Here is a 23,932-nt window from a genome sequence, read left to right as displayed (position 1 = left end):
TTGTGAACGGTTGTGTGTGTGGGGGGGGGCAGGAATAATTTAGCATGTGAGATTGCTCCATATGAATGGTCTCTATTTCCATTTCTGCTTTTGCTTGCCCATCTTATTCATAGTGTTTGATTAAGTCATCTGAAATCAAAGCATACACGTCGCTCTGTATAGAGTTTTAAATTCAAGGTTTCATTGACGGTGCAATTTGTGCCACTTAAGCTTGGTAAAAGATATCACTTGTATGTGAAACATTTTTACTGATTTGAAGTGGGGTCCAAATAGCCTAACAGATGTGTGTCAGAATCATACTCAACCCAATTATGACGGTAAAAGTTTTTATTTCTAAGTTAAATATTTCTCTGGTTAAAGATTCTTCCTTCAGACTTCCTTTAGCCATTTTAATTTTAATGACAATGTTTTTTGGGGGGCACACACCCCCAACAGCTGTACTCAAGGCCTATTTCTTGCTTTGTGTTCACGGATCACTTCTGGCAAGGTTTGGGGGACCATGTGGAATATAGGGAATCAAACCTGGGTTGACTGTGTGCAAGATAAGTGCTTTACATGTTGTACCGTCTCTCCAACCCCTGATGACAGCTTTATTAAGCCACTTAGGTCTTGGTCTAGAAATAGAGGAAGTTATATAATATAGTACAGTATAAAAAAAAAAGGCCCTCCCGTTGATCGTCGATTTGCTCGAGCGGGCCCAGTAACGTCTCCATTGGAGACTTTGTTGTTACTGTGTCTGGCATATCGAATACTCTCGGTAGCTTGCCGGGCTCTCCGAGACGGGCGGAGGAATCGAACTCGGGTCGGCCATGTTGGCCGCTTGTAAGGCGAACGCCCTACCGCTATGCTATCGCTCCAGCCCATAGTACAGTATAATATAATAAAATATAGTATAATGCAGTGACTTTGGACTTGGTTAAGATACTTGGATTCTCACCAGCCCCATTCCCACCTGCCTATGAGATCATGTATAAGATGTTTATGTTTTTTAAGACTGGCCATGAACGAACACATCTGGTGACCCTCTCAACGCTTTCTTCAACCACCAATCACCACATAAGGACCACAGACATTTATTTGACCACAGTTCTATGGTAACATGGCCCATGCTCAAAGAGCATGGAGTTTTGATAAGTTCCTCTAGATTCACTTAATATATTTGTGATCATTTGGGGACTGGCTGATCCCAGATGTACCACTTCCATAGTGGGTACTCAGTTGGGTGACTGGATTGGTTGAGGTGAAGGAGGCTAAGCTGGATTGAGTGTGTGGGAGGAGGTTGCGAGGCCTTTTGAGAATCTGAAGCTCAGAAGTCACATAGCAGCACTTTTGTCAAAATGCTTCCCCCTTTGTCAAAGCATATCCCAAGTCCAGTTCAGATTCTACGGATAGTGGCAGAAACACTTTCTCTCTATAGTAGGAACAGTGAGAATTTTGTAGTCATATTTGGTCTACTATAATCTGCCCTCTAGACGTAATTATTTACCCTCTGATTGTATGAAAAATACTCAGCCACCCACCTTGCAGCAGTATTAAGCATTTATAGCTTCAGGTTTGCAGTTGGTTGTCTGGAGATCTGCTTGTGCTCTGGTCACTAGTAGAATCCCTTGTGTGGTGCAAGTTCTCTTGACCTGAAAACTGTTAACTTGACACGTTGTTCGCCTCCTGCACACCAAACACCCAATGGTGACAGAGGGACAGAATGGTTACAGTAGAGCTCTGCTCAGGAGGAGGAAGGAGCAAGCAGACCAGTCAGACAAGTGAAGTAGCATCAGCCCTGAACAGGGTCGTGGCTGTCCCTGGATCAGAATCTGAATTTGCTTCCCAGGAGCAGTTCCCTAACTCTCTCTTGTCTGAGGTGCTTCGTTCTGCTCAGTGAGACGTCTTTGCTTTTCAGTCAGAAATGACCTGTGTTTTATCTAAGTGATTCAATCAGCTTCCTGCATGTACAGTTTGGAGCTCTTGTGTTGAATTGGGCCTATCTTCCTTAGAATAAACTGGTGACACTTCGTCTAGAATATCTTCCTCCAAAAATCTGTAGATTTCCAGTGAGTGTCAGTAGGAGGTTCTGCAACTCCAAAACCACACCTAAGATTGTTTAAAGACAATTCTTTCTATACTTTGGGCATTTCAGTCTGATTTTCAAATGAAAATTTTGAATCCCAGTACTAGCTGAAACTCTAAACTGGTTCACCACTTAACATATTTCTGAAGTTTTAGCAAGGAATCTTTCAGTCATTCATCATACTTTTAATTTTATTCATATCCTGAGCTTGAGGATCCTATACAAGCTGGAAAGTCTAGAATGAAGAACAGTTTGGTTTTCTAAATCAGCATGTCCTCACTTTAGTGGTATGCCTCACATTTGATACTCAGAAAAAAATAATTTTTTATACATTTGTATGGCAAATTAATTTTTAGAAATAAACTTCAAATTAGCATATTTAAAATTCTATCCTTAAAGTTTATCAGAGCGTTAATTTTGAGAGCCCGAGTGTAACTGACAGAGAACATGATTTGTGTGTGTGAGGAGCCTTGATTTGATTTCCCAGTAACAGTTCCTACACCCCATCTCAAAGCACACACACACATTAACTTTGAGAGTGTACATTAAGCTCCTAATTGTTCATAGTTGCTTTGGGAGAAGTTTATGTCTCATTTAAAAAATTCTACTGCATTTGAACAGTAGGCTTAAAATAATAATAGTATAAAAACTGTAGGAAGAAAGAGAGCTTGATTTATTCCAGTTTCAGTCTCCTAATGGAACACTTGGAGTTGTTTATGTATGTTTAAAAATCAAAACAGAGAAACAGAATGACTGGGGTGAACCAATGAAAATTATGTCCAGTCGAGTCTGCATCTAAGGACAATCTCTCTAGTCCACTTTTGATATAGAAACCAATAGCTGAGTTCTCCTGGGCAGGGGACTGTGGCTTATTAAGACATTAGGGACCACAACGACTGCGGTGGTGGTCGGGGAGGGGGGTGGGTATTCAAATACTAGAGGCCACTTTGGGGCATTGTATTTTCTTTATGGTATTGCTGCTATTTAAGGTTATGGGGACATGCTGACCAAGCAGATGGGCTTTTAGTTCGTGTCCTAGATACTGTTACATGCAGCATATCCAGATACTACACAGGAACTCGCACAAAACATCATCAGAAAACCACCACCACTGCATTAGTCTCCGAGATTCTGTGAGTCGGGGATTTGGACAGAGCCTAATCTAGAGTACATCTGCTGATGATGTCTGGGACCTCATTTAGAAAAATTGAGTAGCTGATAGGTGGAATTACCTAGAGACTTCTGGACTGCAGTGGGGTGATTTAAATACTAGGTTGACTAGTTACCCCCCCCCCACATTACCACTCCTTCTGGCTTGCCTACAATAGAATTCTAGACAAATAGCTCAGACAGCAGACAGGTGGAAGCTGCATGCCCGTATATAACCTGACCTTTGGAGTCATGTCAGCCCCACTTCTGCCATTGTTGGTTGGTTGACACAGCCACCAGCTCATCTAGTCTCAAGGCAAATGGAAGGGTACAGAGAAATGATATCCTGAGTTGCATCTGCAGTTGGATTTAATTTATACGAGATTGTCAACCTGCATCGGGAGAGGAGGAGAAAGTAAATATTTTGCCATGCGTGTTGAGGGTGAGAAACTCTAAGCCTTCAGCTTTATCACCTTATCAGTAAACCCCTGTAATAGCTACTCACTAATCTCATATCCACAAACTGTCGTTGATGCAACAATGGGAAATCCCAGAGGAAGGAAGACTAAATTTTGACCCAAAAGGAGAAGTAAAAAGTAGAAGTGTGGTATTTTGGTCCATATTGGCTTGGCGAGTGACCAGGAGAAAGCGTCAAACCTGGAAAATGCATCCAGACTGTAACTTTATACATGGAAGAGAAAGGAAGGAGTGAATGAGGAAACAGCCCCATCTTTGGGAGTCCAGACTGGTTTCAGCTGCAGAGACACAACAATTTTAATAAAACCTTAGAGAAAAACCTTAGTAATAAAACATATAAAAGACTATATAAAATTTAAGCTTAAATACTGTTTTACAGGATCTGGAGAGATAGTACAGAGGTTAAGGCTCTTGCCTTGACTCTGGTGACCCCGGTTCAATCCCTGGTCCCCACCTGGTTGCCTGAGCACTGTTGGAAGTGACCCCCACATAGAACCAGAGAGGAGCCCCTGAGAATCGTCTGGGTGTAGCCCCAACTCTCTCCCCCTAATTGGTTTTCAAACTACCTATTCTGATTTGTTGCCCTGAATCCTGTTTGGACAATGAGATTTCGCCAACACCAGTATCCAGAATTGGAAGGGGGACATGCCTTATTTTAAAGCCGCTGTTCCTCAGAGGAAATCCACATGCTACTGGGTTTTGATTTTATACTTTCCTTTTTCCTTCTCTCTCCCCAATATCTCAGCGGGGAGGCATCTCAAACCACCCCCACCCCCACCCCGCTCAGAATTGCTAAGCTGGGAGCATCAGACCTGGTCAAGACACCTGTTTTTGGCAACAACCCTGGGGCCACCCAACTTCCGGCACCCCCAGGGCTGTGCCACAGGTATGTCAGATGTGGGCTGGCCACAAAACTCAAGGCTCGTGGTGACAGTTGGGGGTGTTCCCCCAGCCCCTCACACTGCTGCCTGAGGGTGCTGCCTTGCTCCTCTTCCTCTCTCAGAGCAGCCCTGCTGACAGGTCCCCAAGTTAGGTCACCTCCTTTTCCCTGGCACATTCCTCTATGTTCTCACCTCATCTGTTGTTTCCACTTCCGGTGGTTGATGTCCACAGCCGACTCTGAACATCCCTGGCCATGGGGTCCTATGTTCCCAGGGTGTCTATCCTTTGCTGTGTTTTGGGGGATCTTGATGGGACATTCTAATAACCCTGGTTGGGCTCAGAGTTGATTCTAGGCTCACATGATAGCCACCCCGTCTTGGATTTCTGTGATACCCTGCCTGTGGATCATCATTTTCATGTTTTGCCTCCTGCATATTTCTGCTGGAAATTCTTAGTCATCCTTGCTGAGCTAGTTTAGAAAGGTCCCGTGCCCAGCTCCATGAGTGGGGCAGCTTTGCAGAGGACTTTCCCAAGCACCCAAATCACCTTTGTTCTTCACTCTGAAATCCAGCTGGTTTCGGGCAAGTGCTTCAGAGGTGGTCCTGGGAAGTTTCCATTTAGTTTTTAGTTTATTATTATTATTATTTTGATTTGGGGGTCACAACTGGCAATGCCCAGGGATTACTCCTGGCTCTGTGCTCAGGAATCACTTCAGGCAGTGCTCAGGGTACCCCCCCCCCCAACCCCAGGGTGATGCCAGGGATGGAACCTGGGTCGTGCCCTCCCCGCTGTACCCGTCTGCCTGTCGCTCGGGAATTCCCCACGCTCTCCATCCCAGGCCTCTCGCTCCCGAGGTTCACTGGGCTCTCCCTGCCCGCTTCCTCTTGCAGAACTGCAGCTCGCACGTGCGGAGAGCCGTGGTCACCTGCTTCTCGGCCGGTTGCTGCGGGCGCCACGGGAACAGGCCGGTGCGGTACTGCAAGCGCTGCCACTCGAACCACCACAGCAGCGAGGTGGGCGCCGCGTCCGAGACGCACCTCTACCAGACGTCGCCACCGCCCATCAACACGCGCGAGTGCGGCGCCGAGGAGCTGGTGTGCGCCGTGGAGGCCGTCATCAGGTAGGCCTGCGCCCTTGCCCACCTGCTCACCTGCAGCAGCCTGGTCCGTCGCCTCCCGCAGGGGATGGGGCGTGCGGGCCAATGCTCAGTCTCATGGCACACAGACGGTCCTCACATGCCAACTGTGCGCCAGGCTAAGTTGCCCGTCCCAGGAGTAACTGCTGACGATAGATGCTCCTACTTGCCATCAGGTCTGGGGTTCACCTGGCGAGCCGGAAGCAGGCATGCCAGAGCGGGGTACAGGGCTAAGACTTGGCTGATAGCTGCATTAGGTGGGGCGTGCCTGCTACCTGCAGGTACCTGCAACGCTTTGCTGGGGAGTGCAGGCCAGATGGGCCGGAGGTAGCACAGAGATTAAGGCGGATGGCGCGGGTTCATCCCTGGTGCTCTTATGATCCCTTGAGCACCGCTGGGTGTGGCTGGGTACCACCAGGCACTGTGCCAGTGCGAGCATCTTGTCCTAGGTTCTGGCAGTCGGACCCAGGATCTCCGGGATCTTGGGCCTCTGGGCCTCCTCAGTACTGCACCCAACGCTCCCCTCCGCATTAGAGAAACAATATGAAAATAATATTTAAATTAATTAAATTAATATTTAAATATGTTAAAGTTATTGTTCACTCCATGGCTTGGAGGCCAGTCGCACATGCTAGGGGAAAAGGCAGCTCAGATAGAGAAGGGAACACCAAGTAAAGGGTGTTGGGAGGATCCTCCCAGGAAGAGAGATGCATGCTGAAAGTAGATTATAGACCCAACATGATTGCTACTCGGTGATTTCTCTTTTGCAAACCACAGCACCCGAAAGGGGAGAGAAAACAAAAGGGAATACTCTGCCACAGGGGTGGGGTGGGATGGAGGGATGGGAGGGTGGGAGGGATACTGGGAGCACTGGAGGTGGAGAATGGGCACTGGTGGAGGGATGGGTACTCAATCATTGTATAACTGAAACCCAAGCACAAAAATTTGTAAGTCTACAACTGTATCACATGGTGTTTCAGTAATAAAAATAATAAAAAAATATTTTAAAGTTATTTAATTTTTAAGAAGTTGGCTCTTAATTTTTAATTAAGAGCACATGTGGCAGTGCTCAGGATGTGCTCCTGACTCTGTGCTCAGGGCTCAGTCCTGGCTGGCTCTGGAAATCATATGGGGTGCCAGATAGAGAAAGGGTCAACTGCCCACAATCTTTCCCTCTGGCCCCAGAATATAAATTTTTAAGGCTAGGATCTGCCCTTTATGTTTCTCTTGGCCCAGCGGCCTGCCCAGGTAGAAATATCATAATAGAAATTTGCCAAATAAAATGTACAGAAAGTTCGGCAGTGGCACCCTGAGTCTCATCCCTAGCACCGCAGATGGTTTCCCCAGTACTCCCAGGATCCATCCCTGAGCATTCCTGCCAGGAGTAAAGCCTGAGCCAGACGTGCATTTGGCATATTGAAAAAGGTGAATTTCTGGTTCTCTTTCAAGTGTTTAAATACTCCCTCGATCACGATCACGACCATCCTATTGTTCATCGATTGCCTTGAGCAGGCCCCTGTAACGTCTCCTTCGTCCTAGCCCTGAGATTTTTTTAAAAGTGCCATATTCAAGGCTCTTTCAGAGTTAGGAGAATGAGACCCATCATTGTTACTGGTATTTGGCATATTGGCTACGCCACGGGGAGTTTGACAGACTCTGCCATGTGGGCAGATTACATTTGGTAGCCTGCCAGTTTGTCCAAAGTAGGAATGAGATAATAAGATGTCTTATTAAGATAAATACTCCCTAATGAATATTTTCTCCATTGAGGCCCAAGTTCCTCAGTCTCTCCTGGTATTGTTGTTGTATGTCTGTTGTCAAGACATCAAATGTCTGCATAGGTGCAGGGGAAAGTGATTTCTAATGGGCTGGGGGCAAAACTAGAAGCCAGAAGGCATCAGTTCTGCTTGATCCTAATGGCAGAAGTAAGCGCAGTGCCTCAGTCTGCCTGTCTTTGAAATGGGTGCAAACGGTAAAGAAACAACCATTTCTGGTTTTTGTGGAGCAACTCTCCTGATTTCAAGGAGGGCAGGGATGTGCTCATGGAGTGATGAGAAGAGATCACAGTGTAGACTGTGCAGATCACTGGTCTAACCCGAAATATCCCTTCTTTGGTAAGCTTGTTGAAAGAAGCCGAGTTCCACGCGGAGCAGCGGGAATATGAGTTGAATCGGCGGCGGCAGCTGGGCCTCTCCTCGTCCCATCATTCCCTGGATAACGTCGACTTTGATAACAAGGACGACGATAAACACGACCAGCGGCTGCTCAGTCAATTTGGCATCTGGTTCTTAGTAAGAAAGAGAAGTTAACTCTTCTCTGCTTTAGTTCTCATTCCAACGTGGCACTGATGGTGAATTTCTCCTGTTCTTTTTAACGAAGTAAATAGTAGAAAATTAATGTTAGCAATGTCTTTGTTCTCGCAGAGGGTGACTCTCCCTCAACCCAGCGGCTCCCACCCTCATTAGATTTAACAGAGAAGTTATTATTTGGGGAAAAAAAAAGAAAAAGTGACAAACGCACAGGTCCTACCCTCAGTTCTTGGGACTTTTCCCAAAGTTGATTCTCATAAATAACTACGTGTCAAAACCTACTGTGTCAGGCTCTAGTCTCTTGGAAAAGCACCTCCGGCAGGAAACAAATGGGAAAGTTGGTGTAGATTGTCACACACTGCATTTGATGTAATTTGCATGTCACTTCCATCCAGATGACCACATACACGGCATTTTTCTTGAAAGTTCAAGCTCTTTGGAGCTCTTTATTGATGGCAATTCTGTATGTAGCTGGAACGGTTATAGCCAAATCAACACAAATAATTGCTCTTGACTCATTCGACTGCGTTATTCATTTAGTAGAGATCAAATACACAGGTCTCAAATTCCAAGCTAGATGAACATTCTGCAGAGAAATAGGCTTTTGTTTTGGCTCTAGGGAGATGTGAATGCAGTCTCTATAGTCTGCATTCCCTTTATGCTTTCACAGGACTACCTGAAAAAAAAAAAAACACCTTAAAAAATCACCAAATTGGGATTAAATTGTGGATTTCCTTTGTTTTCTTCCTGGAATTTATTACCATGGCCATTGTTGTGAAGTCCTTAAAAACAAGGAGACATTTTGCTCATTGATGGTATTCCTGGACCCTGCTAAAGTACTCAGTGGAACATTTTATCTTTCTGATTGAATGATGAGCTTTAAAAAAAATAAGTATTATTTTTACTGGGGTGAATTGGGGAGTCCAGGGTTTCAGAATGGTGACAGATACAAATTCTTATCCAAGTTGAACCATTTTAGAATTGAAATTATAATTGAAATGTGCATTATTTGTTTTTTTCATAGAAAATATCAATGCAATTGCACTCTCATAACATTTTTGTTGTTTGATTTTTGTTTGGGGGCCACACTCAGTAGTGCTCAGGGATTACTCCTGGCTCTGCACTCAGAAATTACTCCTGGCGGTGCTCAGGGACCACGTGGGAATGTTGCGGGTCAAATTCAGGTCTGCATGTAGCCAAACGCCCTACTGGCTTTACTATCACTCTGGTCCCCAATAGACGGAACTTTTAATGTATAATCTAGAGAAGAGACTTCTCTGGGAGAAAAAACTAGTGTGGAAGGAGCCATATTAGGGGAGAGCACCATTACTGTGCATCTCTTCCATAGTCCGCTAATGCTGTGCAGTCCGCTAATGGGGACAAGGAATCCTTTGTCATTTGATAAAGTTGCCTTTGAATGACCTTGAGGACAGTGGGAGGCTGAAGCCGATTCTAACCTGCCCCTTCCCAGGTGAGCCTTTGCACCCCCGGTGAGAACACGCCCACGGAGAGTTTGGCCCGTCTAGTGGCCATGGTGTTTCAGTGGTTCCACTCCACGGCCTACATGATGGATGACGAAGTCGGAAGTTTGGTGGAAAAACTGAAGCCTCAGTTTGTGACCAAGTGGCTAAAGACGGTCTGTGATGTTCGCTTTGACGTCATGGTCATGTGCCTTCTTCCCAAACCCATGGAATTTGCCAGGGTAAGTGGAGGCCCGTGGTCTTCCGCCTTCTGGGTGAACACTTGGGGGTGGTGCTTCTGTGGTTGTTTGAGTTCTCAGTGTTGGTAGAAGTGGGGTCTCACTGCTGCTGGTTGGTGCTTAGGAGAAAGGCAAGCTTGGTGACAGTGTCTCAGGGGATGGTTGCTTTGGTACGGATGCGGGAAGAGGGAACAGTGAAGGGTGGACGGGGAATGTGGCTGGAGTGGTAGAGCACAAACCAGGGCTACCTGGGTTTCATTATGGCCATGTATGCTACCCTTTCCCCATGCCCAGCAGTGTGGAATGTGACCCCCCGGTGGCCCCTGACCACTTCAGGGATTGACTTGGTATGGCCACCACAGCAATAGTACTGAAACAAAATGAAGGGAATCCCGAAATGACTGAACCATACCTGGTGGTGCTCTTGGCATTTCCAGCGATGCTCAGGGGGGACAATATATGGTGCTGGAGTTGGCTGCATGCAAAACCTTACACCTCTGTGCTATCTCAGTGGCTCTGATGGCCGAACATTTTCATTAAAGCTGTAACATCCTCTGTGAGGATGCCAAGGCTCGGTCTACTGTCTGCAGTGCAGTTAGCAGAGAGATGGAGTGTTCCTTCCCTTCCCATTCAGATGCTGAAATAGGTTGCAGGAGGTCAAATATGCCTTTTCCTCTGGCCTAGAGGATGCATGTCTGTACTCAGGCCCTCGTTTCTACCTCAGTGGATCACAGACTCTGGGTGTACAGCTACAAAGACTCTTTGTTTCTTGAAGAGAATCTAATTGGAGTCTAACCCAGCAAGGTCCATTTTTGGCAGTGATACAAGATGTTTTCCCCCAACTATTGTCTTTATTTGGGACTGTAAGTAGGAGGGTGCCATGGCTACCAGTGCTCAGGGGTTACTCTTGACTCTGAGCTCAGGGATCATGCCTGGTGGGACTCAGGAGATGCTATGTGGTGTAGGAATTGAACCTGGGTTGGTTGTGTGTGAGGCGAGTGCCTCTCCAGCTCCTAGTTTCTTTTTTTCAAAATCTTATTTTATTAAAGCACTAGGGATTACAAAGTTATTCATAGGTTTGGTTTTGACATACAGTGTTACACCACCAGTCCTGCCACTAGTGTCTGCTTCCCGCCACCCAGAGTTCCCACTTGCCTCTCCTGCTCATGCACCCCGGCCCCAGCTGCCACCTCGACAGTCACCTTTTAAGTTTGGTTATTGAAATTTGGGTTTCACCATTTCACTGACTCTGTGGTTTGGATATTTAGCTCTGTCCTTCCTTAATGTCAACAATTTTCCTGGGTCCCCTTCACCCTCGTTGCTTCTCACCTTTCTCTCCTCCTCTTCCCCTTCACTCTGTTCCTTTCCTTCTCCTCCCTATACTCTGGGGTCCAGGTTGACCGAGGTTTCAGCCCCTATTTTCTAAATATTATTTTTATTTGTGTGTTTTGGGGTTGGGGGTGGATGTGTGCTTGCACCAAGAACTTGAGAAAGTTTTCAGCTGCAGTAAGATATTCCTGGTTAACTGAAGTCCCAAGGAGGCTGGTGATCAGATTTCCAGCACTCAGGGTGTTTGGTGCATTTCTCATTCTTCTTTGGTGCCACCTACTGACTCTCCTAGAAAATGGGAGTTTTTGCATAATGGAAAGTTCCAATTTCCAGGCATTCTTTGCCTGTGTCCATGTTGTCTACGCTGATTTCATTTGGAACAGCGAAAGGTTGGGGTGACCCGATTCTGGAAGAAGAGAAAAGTTGATGTGGTTGGTCAGGGACTATTGACACTGAAACAAAGCTCATGGCTCTCTCACGCAGGAGCCTGCCGCAAGGATGAGCCTCTCGGGAGATCATGGGTCTATCTACCAAACGGAATGAGCTGTGTGTGTAGGGGAGTTAGGCTCTGAATGGAAAGTTCTTTGATTTGTTTTTGGTCACACCTGACAATGCTCAGGGCTCACTCCTGGCTCTGCACTCAAGGATCACTCTGGTGGGACTCATAGGACCATGTGGGGTGCCGGGGATCAAACCTGGGTTGGCTACATGCAAGGCAAGTGTCCTGCCCACTGCACTATCTCTCAGGCCCCATATTTTCTTTTCTTTCTTTTCCACTTTTTCCTTCTGTGTTACTGTAGCAGCAGTGCCTGCACACATGCCTGATTGTGGAGCTCACACATTTTTTTTCACTGTGTTGTTTATTGGGGTTGTGCATCAGGCTGTGAAGTTTGTGCTTTGACTTTGGTGCCCGCACCTGTGTTCACTGGGGCACAGTCTGTTGAAGTGAGCAAGTTATGGTTGCAGTGCCCGGCGGGGGTTGTTCCAGTGCTCACACACTGGCTCACCGAGATGGCACCTCCTGGATATAGGGCTTATGTACCTGCCTGTAGCAGAGCTACCAGGATTGTGCTTGGTACATGTGAGACACTAGGAATTTGAACTTGTGACCATAACTTCCAGGACACTCTTAAGTCACCATCTCTCTTTCTTCCAGGAACCCCCATTACATTAAAACTCAGATTACTAGATTTGGCTGCCTGATCATTTTCATGAAAGCAGCAGGAATGATAATCAAGCACTTTCCCTTTTAAGTTTACTTTGCCGGCATTTTGATTAAGGAATCTCAGATTGGACTTTTGTAGGGCCACAGCCGGCTGTTGCTTAGGGCTAATCCTGACTCTGCTGAAGGGTCAGTCATGAGAGTGCTTGGGAGACCATGCCACTTTGGGGATTGAATCTGGGTCAGCTGCATGCAAGACAAGTGCCTTCTCCTCTGTACTGGGCACCCCAAAGGCAGCTCCCGGGCTGGTTTATCCAAGATAGCTTTATAATTGTTGATGTCAAAATGTTCATCCTTGTCCCTTAAAGCTCTCTGATTGTATCTGAGATCATGCTCACCATTTTCAAATCTCACATGCTAGTCAAAGAATAATAATCTAACCAACTTTCCCAGAAATAATTTGTTACAAGGAATGCAGATTTTCACTGAATTTGTGCCCATGACTATTCAGTAAGAGCTCTTGAACTCTGAAGGTGTCATGAAGTGAGAGAAAAATTAGAAAATATAATTCACTAAATTGTCATGAGCTCTATTGCTTAAGAGAAACTTTATATCTAGAAATTAGAACCTTTAAGAGCCCACAGTGCTCCAAAGAAAACCCATCGGAAATAATCAACATTCTGCTTCATTTAGGCCAGTGTAATTAATTCTTGTTCTGTTTGATGTTGGGTTAGCGGTTTGCCAACCCCATCGGCTTCTCTGCTAGGGTGCTAGCAGCCTCATTTCCTCCTGCTGCATGAACGGGCATCTAAACGTTGCCATCATCCAAAGTGTGTGCCGCCGAGTGCCCATTTGCGTCCTTCCCGGGGTTAGAGCCAGTCCTTTCTTTGGGAAAGGAAGCTGATTTTAAGAGCATTTGGGAAAGCTTTAGAATAAAGCAGTTAATAGCTGTGAATAACTAAAGGTTTAAAATGATTGTAATGAAAGATCAGAGCAAGTACCTGGAATTATAACATTACATCATTATGTTTATGGCCAAGTTAAGCAACATCAGGGTATATTATGAATAGACAAGGACTGGAAAATTTCTAGGAATTTCATACATTTCCCCCAAATATTCATAATATTTGCCTCTACAGTTTCAAGCTAGGGCAGGGCAAGCATTTGGCAATGTTCTGCATGCCAAAGTTAAACATATCAAGAAAATGATGTGGAGGATGTGATTGAACAACTTTTCCTTAAAACTAGGTTATATAAGTCCTTTGAGGCTTTTCACAGGCCCTGTAGGAGTCTTTAGGTCAGTTTGAGATCAAGAGTCTCTTTGGGATTTTGATTTTTTTGGAAAGGTAAAATACCAAGGGCTGTGAAAAAAATGTCTAAACGTTTAAGTTACATGATGAACCAGGACTGCAGGTCATTGTGGAAAGAATACTAGTATAGCTTGGCAATCTATTTAGCCAAAATGACAAGAGATTATTTCAGAAGTGAACATGGATGGTAACATGATTAATTTTTTAAAAATTATCTTTTGGGGGTATGCGTATGTATGCCAGGGATTAAGCCCAGGGCCTCCAACATGAGAGCTTTACCCCCGAGTCTTATCTCCTGCCTCACCACCCTCTGCCCCCTGACACTTGGTTCTCTTAATTGAGCAAAAGAATCTGGGCCTGCTCCACCACACACATAGAGAGGATCTTTTCCTATTTCTGTTCAGATTTCGCCCTTTATTTTCCTTTCCCCTCTGGCCTTCATCTGGCTTCTGTGAACATCTACTTTGGCAATGACTCTTTCCCCCTTAACAAAAAAACACATCCTACACACCGAATAGTTCCCATAGAATTTTAAAAAACGTTCTTATTATTGCTAGTACTTTCATGAATATTTAAAAATTTCCAGCATTCAGAATTTCTGTTTTTCAGAGAAAACCAAGAGGCCAGGAAGCGTGGGATGAGTGTCCCTTACCAGCACTCTGTGACTTAGAAGCACATTTTATGAACATACCAGCTCACCAATTCTAGGTGCTTATGCAGTTCCATAGCCTGATTCCTTTTTGTCTATTTAATTTTGTTTGTCTGGTTTTGGTCCACGCTGGCTGGTGCTCAGGGCTCACCCTTGGTTCTGTGCTCAGAGGCCATTCCTGGTGGTGCTCAGGGGACAATAGGGGTACCGGGATTGAACTTGGATCAGCCACTTATAAGGCAAGCGCACCCTACCTGCTCTACTATGGCGCTGGCCTATGTATTTCCATTTTTTCTTTTTTGCTTTTTGGGTCATACCCGGCGATGCTCAGGGGTTACTCCTGGCTCATGCACTCAGGAATCACTCCTGGCGGTGCTTGGGGGACCATATTGGATGCTGGGAATCGAACCTGTGTCGGCCATGTTGGCTGCATGCAAGGCAAACACCCTACCCACTGTGCTATTGCTCCAGTCCCCTGTATTTCCTTTTTTTTTTTTTTTTAGCATATCATTGTTTTATTTGACTTCTGAACATAAATAAATAATAAAAAGAACTTTGAAAAGAACATAGAAATCAGTACATAAATATGGCATCAGATAATCTGACATACTTAATGATGAAAATGATACCCTGTAGTTATTCTTTACAAAAGCCCAGATGTTATTAATTTTCCTTGCTTTGCAGTCACATCAGGTTTACAGAGCTTAACTACTCAGATTCAGGTCTCACCTTACCCCCTGCAAAGTTCTGGCCCCCTCACACTCCATAAATAACCCCTTCAGCTGCCTTCTCCACCCCTCTCTCTTCCCCTTGGGTAAACACTCAGTTTTTTATGGCACCTGCCAGTCAACTTTGATGTGCCAGTTCCTTTGCTCATTTCCCGCATCTGAGTGAAGCCCTCCTGATCTTTGTCTTCCTGACTTATTTCATTTAATATAATGGCCCTCAATCTATCCTGTTGCCCTGAGTGGTGTAAATTCATATTTTTAATGGCAGGGTGGCTTTCCAGGGTGTGTATAGAGTACAGCTGCTGCTCCTATTTTTCTCCCCCTATTTTATTTTATGAAAGCATTGTGATTTACAGAGCTATTCATAGTTGGGTTTTTGACACACAAGTTTTTTTTCAAATTTTTATTAGTGAGACATCATGAGGTACAGTTGTAGACTTACAAATTTTTGTGCTTCGGTTTCGGTTATACAATGATCAAATACCCATCCCTCCACCAGTGTCCATTTCCCACCACCATGGATCCCAGTGTCCCTCCCACCCCCATCCCACCCATCCCACCCTGCCTCTGACACACACGTTTTTATCACCGATTCTCCCACCAGTGTCAACTTCCCTCCACCAGTGTCCCTAGGTTCCCTCCCCTACTCTCATCCCCACCCCAGTCTGCCATCTTGACGGGCACCTTTTTAAATTTAAGTTTGGTCTCATGATTTCAGTGTTGTTGACTACTGCTTTATTTATTTATTTATTTATTTGTTTATTTTGGCTTTTTGGGATCAGACCCGGTGATGTTCAGGGGTGACTTTTGGCTCTGTGCTCAGGAATTAGTCCTGGTGGTCCTTGGGGGACTATTGGGATGCCAGGGATAAAAACCCAAGTCGACTGTGTGCAAGTCAAACGCCCTACATGCTGTCCTATCACTCTGGCTCTGTGCTACTGCTTAAAAAAAAAGAAGAAGGAGGAGGAGGAGGAGGAAGAGAAAGAAGAAGGAGGAGGAGGAGGAAGAAGAAAGAAGAAAGAAGAAGGAGAAGGAGAAGGAGAAGAAGGAAGAAGGAAGAAGGAAGAGGAGGAGGAGGAGGAGGAGGAGGAGGAGGAGGAGGAGGAGGAGGAGGAGGAGGAGGAGGAGAAGCAGCAGCAACTTAATTTATAGTACTGTTCAGGATAGGATTTCATGCATACAATGTTCCAACCCTGCACCTTCCACCAGACCATTCACTTCCCTCCTGAGATAGTCAGTATCTCAGGGTCTCTCCCATCTCCTCTCCTCTCCCCACCACCCTTGGTAAGCCCAGTTCTGTAGACCAATTCTCAGGTTCTGCTGTCTTCAACCATTTGTTATTCCCACACTACATTTATTTAGGGCCTACATATGAAAAAGATCACTCTGTGTCGTCCCTATCTTTCTGGCTGACTTCTTTGGGCTTGATATCCTCCAGTTCTACATAGCAGAAAGTTGTATGACTTTGTCCTTTCTTATGGCTGAGTAGTATTCCATTGTGTCTATGTACCATAGCTCCTATATGGTGCATCTTTTCAGGCCACCTCTTCTTGGACCCCCTGGGGGTTAATTCCACATTTGGGCTATTGTGTATAATGCTATAGTGAATATAGGAGAGTCACTGTCTTTTCTGAATAGTTTTTTTGTCCTTGGGGGTAGGTGCCCAGAAGCAGAATTGTTGGGTCCTATGGAAGAGCAATGTTAATTTTTTTTGAAATGTGTCAATATTGTGTTCCAAAGAGGTTAAACCAGTTGTCATTCCCACCTGTAGGACTGCACTATCCTCCCGTTGTTCATCGATTTGCTCGAGCGGGCCCAGTGACATCTCCTTTGTGAGACTTGTTACTGTGTTTGGCATATCGAATATGTCATGGGTAGCTTGCCAGGCTTTGCCGTTTGAGCGAGATACTCTCAGTAGCTTGCCAGGCTCTCTGAGGGGGAGGAGGAATCAAACCTGGCTCGACCAGGCGGGCCGCGTGCAAGGCAAATGCCCTACCGCTGTGCTATTGCTCCAGCCATTCCCACCAGTAATAGATAAAGGTTCCTTTCCCCCCAGTGCCCCCAAAACTGATTGCTTCTCTTCTTTTCGAGATATGCCTGTCTCACTGGTACTAAGTGATATCTTATTGTTGCTTTGATTTGTATTTCATTAATGATAAGTGATGCAGAATATTTTTTTGTATACACATTGTCCATTTGCTATGTCTTAAAGAGGTGTTTGTTCATCTCTTCTCCCTAGTTTTCGGGCCCTTGTGAAAGATGTCCAAAAATAAATTGATTTTTGCATATGGGGGCTGGAGAGATAGTATAGCAGGGTAGGGCACTTGTCTTACTCATGGGTTCAATCCCCAGTACTCTGGTGGGGGCCCTGAGTCCCCCAGGAGTGATCCATGAGTTCAAGGCCACAAATAAGCACTGCTGGCTGTGGCTCAAATTTTTTTAAAGTTAAATTTTTGTGCATGGGTTAATAATTTAGTTTTTTCCCTTTCCCCCTTTTTGTATGTGGCAGTCCAGTTTTACCAGTTTTTATCAGCATCATATGTTGAAGAGGCTTTCTTTTCCCTTTTGTATGTCTTTAATTCCTCTGTCATATATTACATAGCTATATATATACATATTTATTTATTTGCAGCCTGTTCCATTTCATTAATCTTTGTATCTGTTTTAGTTCAGTGCCATATAGATCTAATTGCTGCTGTTTCATAATAGAGTTTGAAGTCAGGGGTCATGATGCCTAATACAGATTTTTGCTCCCCTGCAATATTTAGTGGATATCTATTATTTAACTTATCTTCTTTTAATTTTAATTCCAGGTAGCAAAAAGGATTTTGCAAACTCTTCCTAAGCAGATACATAACAAAAGACAGTTATTGTTAAAATAAAGTTTGTATAAATAAGTATATAATCTGATTTAAATGAAATCTATATGTTTAAATGAAATCTGCAAGTTTTATTATCTTAACGAGCTAGTGAATATAATGTGAACTTATTTGACTACCAATAAATAAATGTTGGGTGATGTATGCTCATGTTATACTCAAGCACTGAAAAGTCAGGCACAGATGTGTTTATTAGGTCATTAATACTAAACTAATCTTACAGACAATGTTAGGAATATTTAATTTATAAAGGCAATACTGTACCACATCTTATGAGACAGAAAACTGTCTCAGAAGCAGAACATACATTTGGCAACATACAGGGAGAAGTAGAAACTTTTGTTGGTGCTATTTGTTTTTGTTTTATGGCCTCCAGAGGTGCTCAGGGCTTACTCTGGCTCTGTGCTCCGCGATCACTCTTGACAGGCTTTGGGTACCATATAGGATGCTGGGGATTGAACCCTGGTTGGCCGTGTATTTGTACTGTCGATCCGGTTCTAGCAGCAGAGACTTCCCAGTAGAGACTGTAGGGAAGGGGACATTTTCCTCTACTTACCGTCCTCCCAGGTTCTTTTAGGGTGATAAAGCAAATTAGCATGAGATGGATTAATAGGAGAAAGAAAACATTAATTAGAAGTGTGTGGAGAATCTAGGTGGAAGCAGGTGTTAAAACAAATGCAGCACAGCAACAGTCTGGTTCTGATGGAATGACTGGGACAGAGGCCAAAGGAAGGGAAAGAGGAAAGCAGAGAGGAAAGAAGAGCCACAGTGAGGAGAGGATGGTACCCACGACCAAGACCGGATGCTGTGTAATGAATGGGATGCTTGGCCATGGGAGGTGGTCACTTCCTCTCATAGCAAGTCTGTTCCAGATTATACTGGGCCAATACCCCCCTCCTCTTCAGTCTCCTAGTTCTCTTGTTTTCAAACATTAGTCCCTGGACCAGTGCCAGTCTGCTGGTGTAAAAAGGATGGAAATCACTGTTTAGTTCAGGGAGCGCTGTTTCCTTGAAGTTACCAGGCCTTCATTGTATGAGTGCGAAATAATCCACTTGCCCAAGTGGCAAGTCCTTTTTCCTCTTTGCTATGTGGAGGTAGTGGTCAGGGTCTACTCCTAGTTCTGTGCTTGGGGTGCTGCTCCCAGTGGTATTGGGGTCCAAATCCATGTCTCCTGCATGTAAAGCTTGCACTCATCCCCTTGAGCAGACTCTCTGCCCCTCAAGGGAAAAGTCTTAAGGCCTGTTCCTAACAACTTGGAAAATCTTAGATAGGACTAATCTGAACATCTCAGGGGTCCCTGTCCTTTGCAACTTTTATTTTTGGGCCACACTAGGCAGTATTCAGGGCTTGCTCCTGGCTCTGAGGGATCACTCCTGACAGGGCTCTGGGGACCACATGCGGAGCTGGTAATTGAACCTGCATTAACTATATGCAAGGTTCAAATGCTGTACCTGCTGTACTGTCACTTCCGCCCTCTTTTATGACTTAAAATTTGGGGAGTGGGTATAAATAAAGCAACCACTCCCAGAAGCTGGTGTTTTGGGGAGCAGGGCTAATCCTGGGCATGCTTGGCCTGAAAGTGCAGCCCTGACTGCTCCATGCTCTTCTCTGAAGTGTAAGGGGTCATATTATGAGGGGTCGTGTTTCAGTGCTTGGGAGACTATGGGATGCCAGGGATCAAACTCAGGGCACTGAGCATGTGAGGCATATGTGCTACTCACTGAGCTATCTGCCTGGCCCTATTTCTTTTACATATGAATTTTTTTCATACCCTCTAAAAGCATTGTCACAATATTGACAGCTTTTAGAACCCCAAATGTGAATTAAAATCAACTAGTCTTTGTATGGCTTAACTATCAATTTGCATAGCCAGTGGGAACTCAGAAGTGATGCATTCCAGGCTCTCCATATCATCAGTTCTTTCTCTCTCGGTGTTTGTTATCAGTCTCTTCAGAAGCTTGTCTGCAGCCACAGTTCCAGAAATCGTTACTTCCTCAAAATATCAAGTTGTCTTCTAGAATATTGTTAATATGATATTAAATAGATATTTGAGGGGCTGGAGATATAGTACAGTGGGTAGGGCACTTGCCTTGCATGTAGCTGAGCTGGGTTCTATCCCAAGAACCCCATATAGTTTTCTGAGTACTGCCAGGAGTGATCTTTGAGTGCAGAACCAAGAGTGAGCCCTCAGAACTGCCTAGTGTGGCCTCCAAACCAAATCAAACCAAATAGATATTTGAGCTTTAAATAGAATATTATTTGACGCAGTGTAGATTGATTTGGGGAAGGCACTCTGGTGGAGGGAGTGGAGGGAGTGATGTTGGAACGTTGTATGCATGAGATTTTACCATTAACAGCGCTGTAAATGATGGTGCCTAAAAAGCAAAACTAAACAGAATTGATTTGATTTTTTGAAATATGTGGGGTTCCGGAAAAAGTGACTTCAAGTATTTGCAATGATTATTAAAATTAAACTAATTTAAAATTGGATTGATTTTATATCATTTTCATACATATTTCATGGCACAGTCAAGATTTGGGACAAAATATAGGATCTTTATTTAAAAATCAAAATTGTAAGTAGAGCCTCAACTGGTTTTGTTTTGCACAAACTTAAATAGGCAATCTTAGTGAGTAAAAGGTATATGCCTTGAAGTCATGGATTCATCAGGACTTCAAACATGTTAGGGAAAAAATGGTGAGAGACTAGTTCTTTGGCATTGCCCTCTCTGTTATTTTATTCCCCTTATTGGAAAATCTTCAGTTTGACATGTACAGTAGTAGAAATCTATGTTCTGCGGCACAGCTTGTGTGGAATGGGTGTGTTTAACTTTAGAAATCATACTCCATAGGTTTATCCCATTAGGAACAACTCTTGGGAGCTTTGACTTGTCTGCAGCCCAGAAGACCGGGTTGGGGCTGTGATGAATCTCTTTGGACCTATTTTTAATTCCGGATTCTTTTCTGTGACTGACCCCAATGATTAGGAGATTCTTGGAAAATCTCAGTCAGAAGGAACATGGCACGGGGTTGGGATTTGATGGAATAAGAGGTTGTCTGGTACTTGATTTCTGTTGGGAGGTTTTGAGTCTCATTTTGTTCTTTTCCCCTGTGACTATGGAAACGCCATCAGGTTGGTGGATACTGGGATAAATCCTGCAGCACAGTGACTCAGTTGAAAGAAGGTCTCAACCGAATTCTCTGCCTGATCCCTTACAATGTGATCAACCAGTCCGTATGGGAGTGTATAATGCCCGAGTGGTTGGAAGCCATCAGAACAGAAGTCCCAGATAATCAGTTAAAAGAATTCAGGGAAGTATTAAGGTGGGTAAGTAGTTAATGAAGTCGCTGCTGTAATTATAATGTTACCACTCACTGAGCGTGTTACTGTGCTAAGCATTTTAAACGATTTCATGGAATCTTTAACAACCATGAGAGAAATTCCAAGAGAGAGAAATTCAACAGAGAGAAATTCAAAGACCCAGGGTCCAGTGCCTTTTTCAAACCATATTAAGATGACCTGAAATTGCTCAAAAATATTGACCTTGTATAATAAATAGAACTGTATTTATCTATTTTGTTTGCTTTCCCCAAAATATTTAGATAAAATGGAGTAAGTGTGATGGGGAAATGGTTTTACATATGTGGAAAGCAGCTTGAATTCCCCCCAAATTAAATTTTTCTGTGAAGCCAAATATGAATTGGAACATGAATATGACAAACAACTATATGAATTACCTCTATCCCAATGACATAAACCCTTACAGCAAGATGAAAGATACCCATCACAGTTCGGATTGCATGTCATTTGGAAATGTTTGGTTCCCCCAGAGTTAGATGTAGGTAAGATACAATTGGAAATGCAATAGTAGACCCCGCTATAGACCCATGGGTCACTTATTCTTTTTTCTGCTTTCCAGCAAAATGTTTGACATTGAGCTTTGTCCTCTCCCTTTTTCCATGGAAGAGATGTTTGGCTTTATTAGTTGTCGGTTCACAGGCTACCCTTCCTCTGTGCAGGAACAAGCTTTACTATGGCTGCATGTAAGTAAACGGCATGGTTGGTCATTATGGGCAGACTGGTCTTGGAGCTTCAGATCCTGGGGTAGCGGGTGGGAATCATTGCCAAGAGTCCTATTTATATCTACATGTTTGTTGATTACCTGATGACCTGTAGACGCTTCACTCATATATATATAGATAAATGTACTGCGAGTGTTTGTAGCCAGAATTGTGATTAATAAGACACAGATTTATACAGTTTGTTAACTGAATTCCTAGCAGTTTGGGGTCCTTTATGTGGTTTATATCAATGAATACTAAAAATAATAATAGCTGTCTGGTTGAACTCTAATCTTTTGATATTAACTTGGTCCATTAGTTGAAAAGGTTGAGAGTTATTGATTTAGGAAGTCATTCATGTCATTCCCTCCACCTAGAATGACTTTCTTTTCTGTACCCGTTATGAATTTCAACTTCTCCTTTAAAGTCCAGCTCAAAAATTTTCATCTCTGAAGTTTGCTGCTACTTCACAGTCCCAGCCTCCTGTCAGAAATCATTATTTTTTTTATCCAGTGTTCACCCAGGCCCTCTATGAGGATTCTATTTCTGTGTAATATTATAGTTTACTCCTTCCCCCATTATAGATACCCTGCACACAGGACCCCAATCACTTGGGGAGGGTCCCGAATTTTAACTTTTTTCTTTAGATGTTAGTAAGAGCGTTTCTCATCTTAGGCAAGGCCATTCATTTTCACTTTGGAATTAACGCTCTCATCCTCCCCTTTTAGCATGTGACATATGCTTTATATTTAGTGGATGTTCAGTACAAGTTTGTTAGGGTTGAGGATATGATTCATGGGCAGAGTGCAAGCACCGCATGTATGAGGCCCAGGGTTCAATATTTAGCATCCCACTCCTCCACCTCCATCCTCACCAAAACTCTCTCTCTCTCTCTCTCTCTCTCACACACACACACACACACATACACACAAAAGTTCATTAAATTGGGTTGAATATTTGATAGAAAGAGTTGGGGCAGTATCAACAAAGAAGGTGAATCTACACTTAGATGAATTATGGGTCTAGCTTCATTTCTGTGTCGCAGAGGGTGTGATTTCAAAAGCTTGTTGGCAAGTTGTGAGAACAGCTTTTTTTTGGATTTCAAACTAAGGAACAACATTTTCATAAATGACAAAGAATTCAAGGGGTTATTGAAAACAATCACTTGGGGAGGGTCCGGAGTTTTAACTTTTTTCTTTAGATGTTAAGAGCGTAGTAAGAACGTTTCTCATTTTAGGCAAGGCCATTCTTAGAAGTTGTGATGTTCTTCAATGTACCCTCTAAGATGCATCATATGTAGGGGGTATAAATCTCTGTGCCCCACTCTAGCTGGAATAACTGAGGGTTTTGTGGGCAAATGTGGACATGGCTTTGGTTTGAAGGGCTGTGATCAAAGGCAGTTTTAAACCACTAGTATCCCCATATCGCCAACAGAGTGAGAAGTGAGTGGCGTTGACTCATTAATTAATTAATTTGGGAAACATAGAGCTCTGATTGCCAGATACTCTGTTATGCACTGGGGTAAAAATGAAATAAGAGGTGCTGGAGCCATAGCACAGCGGGTACGGTGTTTGCCTTGCACACAGCCAACATGGCCGACCCAGGTTCGATTCCCAGCATCCCATATGATCCCCCGAGTGCCGCCAGGAGTAATTCCTGAGTGCATGAGCCAGGAGTAACACCTGAGCATCGCCGGGTGTAACCCAAAAAGCAAAAAAAAAAACCAATGAAATAAGACATCAAACTTTATTCTTCGTGGTTTCAGGGTTATCACAGAGGGATTTTATAAAAACAATCAAATAAAATAAAGTGCACTAATAAAGATATGTTTGGAGTGGTCAGAGAGACAGAATAGCAGGCAGGGCACTTGCCTTGTATGTAGCTGGCCTGGTTTCAATCCCTGGCATTCCAGAGGGTCCCCTGAGCATAGCCAGGAGTTTTCCTTGAGCATAGAGCCAGGAGTAAGCCCTGAGCAAAATTGGGTATGTCCAAGTCTCCCCCACACCCTCAAACTATGTTCCAAGTACCAAGACATCAGAGAAGGGCAGGTTAATGTGGTCTGAAGTAGGAGACATCTTCATCACAGATAAGATAGCT

General features: G+C 44.1%; 1 protein-coding gene across 13 annotated transcripts in view; it reads left to right on the top strand.

Moving 5' to 3' along the window:
- Positions 1-23,932, top strand: part of UNC79 (unc-79 homolog, NALCN channel complex subunit) — a 305,414-nt gene that overhangs the window by 135,449 nt on the left and 146,033 nt on the right. For all 13 annotated transcript variants that reach the window (XM_056133512.1, XM_056133504.1, XM_056133510.1 and 10 more), the window contains 5 exons: positions 5,464-5,693; positions 7,828-7,999; positions 9,489-9,719; positions 20,907-21,097; positions 21,694-21,817. In XM_056133512.1, coding sequence (XP_055989487.1) covers positions 5,464-5,693; positions 7,828-7,999; positions 9,489-9,719; positions 20,907-21,097; positions 21,694-21,817 — 948 coding nt within the window. The remainder of the gene's footprint in view (positions 1-5,463; positions 5,694-7,827; positions 8,000-9,488; positions 9,720-20,906; positions 21,098-21,693; positions 21,818-23,932) is intronic.

Source organism: Sorex fumeus, unplaced genomic scaffold (genome assembly GCF_029834395.1).
Source record: "Sorex fumeus unplaced genomic scaffold, SorFum_2.1 ptg000098l, whole genome shotgun sequence".
Lineage (NCBI taxonomy): Eukaryota > Metazoa > Chordata > Mammalia > Eulipotyphla > Soricidae > Sorex > Sorex fumeus.
Note: the sequence above shows the minus strand (reverse complement) of the source record. Positions and strands in the feature narration are given on the sequence as shown.